General features: G+C 43.0%; 1 protein-coding gene across 3 annotated transcripts in view; it reads right to left on the bottom strand.

Annotated features, from left to right (window-relative positions):
- Positions 1–1,654: 1,654 nt before the first annotated feature.
- The window catches only part of sema3fa (sema domain, immunoglobulin domain (Ig), short basic domain, secreted, (semaphorin) 3Fa), a 156,231-nt gene continuing 148,708 nt past the window's right edge, over positions 1,655–9,177 (bottom strand). For all 3 annotated transcript variants that reach the window (XM_060919287.1, XM_060919288.1, XM_060919289.1), the window contains one exon: positions 1,655–5,248. In XM_060919287.1, coding sequence (XP_060775270.1) covers positions 4,823–5,248 — 426 coding nt within the window. In that variant the 3' untranslated portion in view covers positions 1,655–4,822. The remainder of the gene's footprint in view (positions 5,249–9,177) is intronic.

Genomic DNA, 9,177 nt, shown 5'->3' with positions numbered 1-9,177 from the left:
GATCAACTGGACACAGTGTTCTCCTAGTCAGGTAATGACTGTGTGGATTTTCTTTCCTCACTACATACAGTGCTGAGCGTAAATGAGTACACCCCCTTTGAAAAGTAACATTTTAAACAATATCTCAATGAACACAAACAATTTCCAAATTGTTGACAAGACAAAGTTTAATATAACATCTGTTTAACTTATAACGGGAAAGTAAGGTTAATAATATAACTTAGATTACACATTTTTCAGTTTTACTCAAATTAGAGTGGTGCAAAAATGAGTACACCCCACAACAAAAACTACTACATCTAGTACTTTGTATGGCCTCCATGATTTTTAATGACAGCACCAAGTCTTCTAGGCATGGAATGAACAAGTTGGCGACATTTTGCAACATCAATCTTTTTCCATTCTTCAACAATGACCTCTTTTAGTGACTGGATGGAGAGTGATGCTCAACTTGTCTCTTCAGAATTCCTCAAAGAAAATAATTTCTTTCCACCACAAAGGTGAAGGCTACAAGAAGATCAGCAAAGCTTTACTTATCAGTCAGAATACTGTTGCAAAAGTGGTACAAAAATTTAAGAAAGATGGAACTGCAACCATCTCACAGAGACGTCCAGGTCGTCCACGGAAGTTAACACCTCGACAGGAGCGTCTTCTGATGAGAAGGGTTGAAGAAAATCAGCATGCAAGTTCACTGCAGTTATCTAAAGAAGTAGAAAGCCAAACTGGGATGACTATTTCCCGTGACACAATACGGCGTACACTGCAGAGGAATGGCATGCATGGATGCCGTCCACGAAAGAAGCCTCTCCTAAAGCCCAGGCACAAAAAAGCCCACCTAGAGTTTGCCAGGGCCCATGCTGACAAAGATGCAGACTACTGGGACTCTATAATCTGGAGTGATGAGACCAAGATAAATGTTTTTGGAACTGATGGCTTCAAAACTGTATGGCATCACAAAGGTGAGGAATACAAAGAAAAATGCATGGTGCCTACAGTGAAACATGGTGGTGGCAGTGTCCTTATGCGGGGCTGCATGAGTGCTGCTGGTGTCGGGGAGCTGCATTTCATTGATGGCATCATGAATTCACAGATGTATTGCTCTATACTGAAAGAGAAGATGCTACCATCACTCCATGCCCGTGGTTGTTGTGCACTTTTCCAACATGACTAAACACACATCTAAGGCCACTGTTAGATTTCTGAAGAAGAACAGGGTGAAAGTGATTCAGTGGCCAAGTATGTCTCCTGATCTGAACCCAATCGAACACCTATGGGGAATTCTGAAGAGACAAGTTGAGCATCACTCTCCATCCAGCATCCAGTCACTAAAAGAGGTCGTTGTTGAAGAATGGAAAAAGATTGATGTTGCAAAATGTCGCCAACTTGTTCATTCCATGCCTAGAAGACTTGGTGCTGTCATTAAAAATCATGGAGGCCATACAAAGTACTAGATGTAGTAGTTTTTGTTGTGGGGTGTACTCATTTTTGCACCACCCTAATTTGAGTAAAACTGAAAAATGTGTAATCTAAGTTATATTATTAACCTTACTTTCCCGTTATAAGTTAAACAGATGTTATATTAAACTTTGTCTTGTCAACAATTTGGAAATTGTTTGTGTTCATTGAGATATTGTTTAAAATGTTACTTTTCAAAGGGGGTGTACTCATTTACGCTGAGCACTGTAAATGTTCAGACATTTACAAGCCTAACTAAAGCAGGGGTGTCGATCAAGACCATTTAGAATCCGTTCTAGAAGAACTGTAATTGAACTGAAACACTGAGTCACTGTTTTCCACCAGGGAGTACAGTGCCTTGCAAAAGCATTCATTCCCCTTGGTGTTTGTCCTGTTTTGTCGCATTACATGCTGGAATTAAAATGGATTTTTGGGGAGTTTAAAGGTGCATTTTTTTTTATTGTGACACAAACAATAATTAAGATGAAAAAACAGAAATCTGGAGTGTGCATAGGTATTCACCCCCCAAAGTCAATACTTTATAGAGCCACCTTTTGCTACAATTACAGCTGCAAGTCTCTTGGGGTATGTCTCTATTAGCTTAACACATCTAGCCACTGGGATTTTTGCCCATTCCTCAAGGCAAAACTGCTCCAACTCCTTCAAGTTAGATGGGTTGCATTGGTGTACAGCCATTCCAAGACATTTAAATGTTTCCCTTTAAACCACTCCAGTGTAGCTTTAGCAGTATGTTTAGGGTCATTGTCCTGCTGGACCGTGAACCTTCGTCCCAGTCTCAAACCTCTGGCTGACTCAAACAGGTTTTCCTCCAGAATTGCCCTGTATTTAATGCCATCCATCTTTCCTTCAGTCCTGACCAGTTTTCCTGTCCCTGCAGATGAAAAATATCCCCACAGCATGATGCTGCCACCACCATGCTTCACTGTAGGAATGGTGTTCTCAGGGCGTTGGGTTTGTGCTACACATGGCATTTCTCATGATGGCCAAAAAGATAAATTTTAGTCTCATTTGACCAGAGAATCATCTTCCGTGTGTTTGGGGAGTCTGCCGCATGCTGTTGGGCAAACTCCAAACATGTTTTCTTAAGCAATGGCTTTATTTTGGCCACTCTTCCATAAAGCCCCACCCTGTGGAGTGTACGGCTTAAAGTGGTCCTATGGACAGATACTCCCATCTCCACTGTGGATCTTTGCAGCTCCTTCAGTGTTATCTTTGGTGTCTTTGTTGCTTCTCTGATTAATGCCCTCCTTGCCCGGTCTGTGAGTTTTGGTGGGCGGCCTTCTCTTGTCAGGTTTGTAGTGGTGCCATATTCTTTCCATTTTGCTACAATGGATTTAATGGTGCTCCCTGGGATATTCAAAGTTTGGGATATTTTTATAACCCAACCCTGATCTATACTTCTCCACAACTTTGTCTCTGACCTGTTTGGAGGCTCCTTGGTTTTCATGTTGCTTCCTCAGTAGTGTTGCAGAGTCAGGGTCCTTCCAGAACAGGTTGGGTTATACAGACATCATGTGATCAATCATGTGACACTTTGTTTGCACACAGGTGGATCTTAATCAACTAATTATGTGACTTATGAAGTGAATCGGTTGGACCAGCTCTTATTTAGGGGTTTCATACAAAAGGGGGTGAATACTTATGCACACTCCAGATTTCTGTTTTTTCATCTTAATTATTGTTTGTGTCACAATAAAACAACACTTTTCACCTTTAAAGTGGTCGGCGTGTTGTGTAAATCAAATGGTGCTAACCCTCCAAAAATCCATTTTAATTCCAGCTTATATACACACATGCACACCTCCTTAGGTAAAGACAGATCAAAACCTCTCTCTCTCTCTCTCTCTGCATGGGCACATATAAGGAAGAACATTACCAACTTGCCATTGTGGATAACAGTTAAAATAATCGGGCACGGGGAACACATTTACTTCATTATTTAGTTTATTATTTGCTCATTCTTTCGTGTGAACGTTTATTCATTTAATAAAAAAAATAAAAATAAAATTAAAAAAACACGCTTGGAATAAAAAATATTGCCCAAAAATGTAAAATAGTTTCAATTATTAATTACCATATTATATATGTAATGCTTAATGATGATACAATATATTAACATATTTTAAACACTCTATTTCACTGCTTTTTGGTAAAAGACGAACGCCATGTGACCTCATCGACTGGATTTAGCAACTACTAATGCCTATATCGGGGACGTGCACTGCAAAGAAGCTCTTGGTAATGTTGCTCTTCAGACGAATGAGTTTGGGAAAACCACGTACAGAGACAATGTTCATTGCTTCAGAGCGTCTCTTAACTCGCTCTTTAGCCCTAAAAAGCAACGTTATATGGGAAACCCACCCCAGAGCAGAAAACTCAAGGATATCAACTCAGCTACTGAGAAAATGTGCTAGCTGTTGACAGAATGATTTGTAACTCTTTATCAACATGCTAAAACGTTGACCTGTAATTCCAATCAAGTCTATTTCAGATTGCAACATTACAAAAAAAGTAGAAAAGATCCAGGGAGTGAATACTTTTGCAAACCAGTGTATGAAAAAAACAGCTTTTCTTGTAATGAATGGCAGGATTGAGGAGATACAGCACATGTTCAAGCTGTTTGCGTATTCAATAAACGGTGTAAAGAGGAGTGGTTCCTGTGTTATTGGGCTACAAAACTGACTTTTTTTTTTGTCTGGCCCACTTTGGGCATTGGACTAAGTGTAATGTGACCCTAATATTATGAGTTTGACACCCCTGAGCTAAAGCATACATAAAGTGTGACTGATCAGGAATCCAGCTTGTATCCATGGAAACTGCTTGGTCAGTAAAACCACTGGTGTTAGAGCTAATGCCTCGTTGTACTGTATATTACATGGTGGCCTATTAGGAGCACCTATAAATGATGCACCGTGAGTATTTATCCACTCAGTATATACAGCATGTAACTGTGCGTTTGTCTTCCCCGTAATACAATCACACAGTTCATTAGGACAAGAACACCATAATAAATATGCGATACGAAGAACAATAATAATAAAATATCTGCACAGAAGAATCATATACACAAAACAAAACTGTTTCTCTCTCTCTCTCTCTCTCTCTCTCTTTTTGTGCTCTCAGTACAAAGATATCCACAGAGCCTAACTATGTACAAACTACAATAAATACTGCCTACGCTCGCTGCTCTAATGTGTCCATTTAGTCCATGGGTCACGCTGTAATTTCGTTTATTTTCATGTGTTATGTGTGTTTCAGCGTTTGCTTGAGTCTTGTGGATGCATGTACTTTGCGCGTCTGCGTTGCTGTTCCGTCTTCCTCAACCTCCTCCTCTTCCTCCTGCTCCTCATGTCTCGGCTGAGCTCCTCTGGGTCTCGTGGTGTCTCCGGTTACGTGGTTTGCGCTGCTCCTTTGGCTCGTATGGGTCTTTCTTGTCATGCTCAGCGATTTGCCAGTAGTCCTGGCAGTACTGGTTGATTAAACCCATCTCAGGCTGGCTCAGGATGGTCAGCAGGTCTTTGTACTGCTCAGCACTGGGTGTCCAGGCACTGGTCTGTAGGGGAACAGCGGGCATGGCAGGTATAGAGGCTCCGGTTTCCATTTGGATGCTGTTGACAGTGCGCACTGACAGCACGAGCAACTGAAGCTTGACCAGCGTGTGCTTGAAATTCTTCTCTGTGGCTGTGCACTGGTAGGTGCCGGCGTCTGAGAGCTGCAGGGAGCGCAAAAGCAGGCCCTGATCTGTATGCAACACACGCCCATCTGAACGAATCTGATAGAAACAAAGAGTAAAAATATCAATTTAATAATAAAATAAAACAGATGTATTCATGTACAGTAACACTTTTCTCAAACCTTACAACATTTAAATAATATTGGCTGGCTTTTTTTTGTGGCATATCAGATATATATACCATTCAGCTAGCATGATATTGAATGAGTCAAAGACAAGTGGAATGGAATATATCTGATATACCATGAAAAAAAAAAGAGCCAGACATTTTTATTATACAAACACATTCCTTTCGGGTGTTCAACGCCTCTTTCTCTTTCAAAATTCTCTCAAAATCTTCCGTATTTAACAAAGCAAAACAGGCGGCCATGTTTGTTTACAAATTGTCACAGTCGCTCGCTAGCGCGGAAGTTTTACATCTCAGACGTCATGTTGTCTTGACAACCATGCAATATCGTAAACCATATTCGACGCTCATTCTCCATTGGGTAGAGTGACGTAATACACGTAGGATAAGCGATATACTAACGATATTGCATGCTGTCAAACCAAATGAATGAAACCCACTAGAAGGGAATAGAACACTGTTTTTATTCCATCGAAAAAGTGTCCTGTATGTAAAGCAATTTATATCATCATTCAAACTTCAAACATGCACTTGGGATTATATTTGGCACTCCTTTTGATCTCATCTCATTATCTTTAGCCACTTTATCCTGTTCTACAGGGTCGCAGGCAAGCTGGAGCCTATCCCAGCTGACTACGGGCGAAAGGCGGGGTACACCCTGGACAAGTCGCCAGGTCATCACAGGGCCGACACATAGACACAGACAACCATTCACACTCACATTCACACCTACGGTCAATTTAGAGTCACCAGTTAACCTAACCTGCATGTCTTTGGACTGTGGGGGAAACCGGAGCACCCGGAGGAAACCCACACGGACACGGGGAGAACATGCAAACTCCGCACAGAAAGGCCCTCACTGGCCACGGGGCTCGAACCCGGACCTTCTTGCTGTGAGGCGACAGCGCTAACCACTACACCACCGTGCCACCCACTCCTTTTGATATTGAAACATATTTTAGCTGTGATTACACTACATGTTTTTATCCAACTGCCAGTGCATTTCTTAAGCCTCACTCACAACCCGCCGTAAGTGTTTTGGACACGCATGGGTCACAGGGTTTGGTAGCTCGAAGCCGTGCTGCAGGGTCACGGTGAACCCGGGGGAAAGTTTGGGGGAGGAGTACGGGCAAAGTACTTGTCAAGTACAGGTTGCACACCTGACTTCCTCGAGGCGTGGAAAAAATTGCGCCGTTAGCCCGTGGAAAGCGTATATCTGACGCACATGATCAGTGTGTGTGAGACTTGCATTTTACCAGTTTCCTGAGTTACGAGTTCGGGCCACACTTGTGAAGCGTGTGTGATGCATGTGATTAGCACGTTACAATCACTCAACTTGCATGTGATGCAAGCCAGGCAGGAGTGGGTATAAAACCAGTGTGTCTGCAGCATTCTGCATCTGTCTTTTGACTGAAGAACATTGGATATTTTGTGGGAAAAATTTAAAAATTTTCAGTTTAAAGTTTAGAAAATGGGACCCAAGAAGAAGTGAGCAAAAGTGAAATAACCCAGCCTGAAACAGCAGAGGAGGAGGAGGAAGAATTTGACGATGATGGTAGCAGCACCAGCGAGCCCTGCACAGACAGAGAGAAGTATGCCTTCAAGCCGGCAGAAGGCACAGCACCCCGCCAGAGGGATTTTCACAGGTAAATACACATGCTTTAAACATTCATTTCAGTATCTATATGCTTATGTAATTAATATTATATATGCTGATTTTCATGTATGTTTCAGCTAACAACGCCCAGAAGTGAGGACATTGCAATCCCATCATCGCTGTCAGGCCATTGTGCCATGCTCAGCGATAAGGATAAGGACATCCCGACACCCCGTCCCACCACTCAGCAGGAGTAGGAGCAGGACAGCAGCTCGGAGTCAAAGTGTGTTTCAGTGCCCAAACTGTTGGGCTATTTAGTTGGGATTTTTTATACAATGTAATAAAATGCATTATTCCCTTATACTCATGTTTAATTATTTGACGTTTGCATGGTAAATTAAACATATACTCAAATAAAAACAGCAAATGAGGTGGTCTTCTTCCTTTCTACAATGCTACACACTACAAGATCGGTTCCTTGGTTTCTCCCCAGTATATATACCCAGAGTCTTCCCCCTTGTGTCACGTGTGGATCGCGTGCACACAAGGGGTAGAAAGTGAAATGTACTTCTGTCTTGCGCGCCACACAAATAGCAAGTGTGGATACTTGTGTAGTATTTCTGAGGCACGTCACTCATACAATGACCGTGCGTCACTCGTACGTCTTACTGTCATTGCAAAAAGCCCCTACTAGCTGCGCTGCTGACTTGATTCAGGCGTACAAAAAGAGTACGGGTCCCGTACGTAGTGTATGTGTTCTTGATTTGTCGCAAGACCTGTAGAATTTGCATGTGCAGGACCAAAAGTCTCCACAGGCAGTCTGCGACCTTCTATGGCGCTGGACACACGCAAGTGTTGCACAAGTCTCAAGCACGGTTTTGCCAATTTTTTTTTACCGTAGACCGCCTGTAGCAGCACGTACAGTGGGTTGTGAGTCAGGCTTTACATTTAATCTTCAGGGCAGTGACTGCAAGGTAGTCTAAATTCTGCTATTTTTTTTCTCTTCCAAATATAAAATTTGAAGTTATTTTAAATGTTAGGAGATACTCAATCAGGTGATACTCAAGCCAGAGAGAGAGAGAGAGAGAATATATATCTGTGCTCTTCTTATTAAGTCTCATCTCATCTCATTATCTCTAGCCGCTTTATCCTGTTCTACAGGGTCGCAGGCAAGCTGGAGCCTATCCCAGCTGACTATGGGCGAAAGGCGGGGTACACCCTGGACAAGTCGCCAGGTCATCACAGGGCTGACACACAGACACAGACAACCATTCACATTCACACCTACGGTCAATTTAGAGTCACCAGTTAACCTAACCTGCATGTCTTTGGACTGTGGGGGAAACCGGAGCACCCGGAGGAAACCCACGCGGACACGGGGAGAACATGCAAACTCCACACAAAAAGGCCCTCGCTGGCCACGGGGCTCGAACCCGGACCTTCTTGCTGTGAGGCAACAGGGCTAACCACTACACCACCGTGTCGCCCTTCTTAATAAGTCAATAAAAGAAAATGTATATAATATTAATTGAAAGATATTGCAATTTATTCTATCCACATTCACTGGATATGAGCAATCACATGCTCTGATTGGCTACTCTACTCCTAGGCTATCAGTTCATATCCCATGAGTAGAGAAAAACAAAATGTCGGTGCGCATCAAGTCAGATATATCACTTTGTTATCAAGTATTTAAAAGAAACAGAAACATCCATCCATTATCCATAACCGCTTATCCTGTGCAGGGTCACAGGCAAGCTGGAGCCTATCCCAGCTGACTACGGGCGAAAGGCGGGGTACACCCTGGACAAGTCGCCAGATCATCGCAGGGCTGACACATAGAGACAAACAACCATTCACACTCACATTCACACCTACGGTCAATTTAGAGTCACCAGTTAACCTAACCTGCATGTCTTTGGACTGTGGGGGAAACCGGAGCACCCTGAGGAAACCCACGCGGACACAGGGAGAACATGCAAACTCCACAAAGAAAGGCCCTCGTCGGCCGCTGGGTTCAAACCCAGAACCTTCTTGCTGTGAGGCGACAGCGCTAACCACTACACCACCGTGCCACCAGAAACAGAAATAGCTAAAAGAATACATTCCCCCACCCCCAATATCTCCTGTTCCGCACTCCAGCCCAGTCAGTGGCGGTAATGCACCTTTAAGTTGGTTTGCCAACCGCCACAAAAACCCTAAAGAAGAAGAAGAAGAAGAAAATGCTGGACCGTGTTGCTGAAC

This window comes from Neoarius graeffei, chromosome 4, assembly GCF_027579695.1.
Source record: "Neoarius graeffei isolate fNeoGra1 chromosome 4, fNeoGra1.pri, whole genome shotgun sequence".
Taxonomy (NCBI): domain Eukaryota; kingdom Metazoa; phylum Chordata; class Actinopteri; order Siluriformes; family Ariidae; genus Neoarius; species Neoarius graeffei.
This window is presented reverse-complemented; position numbering and strand designations above follow the sequence as displayed.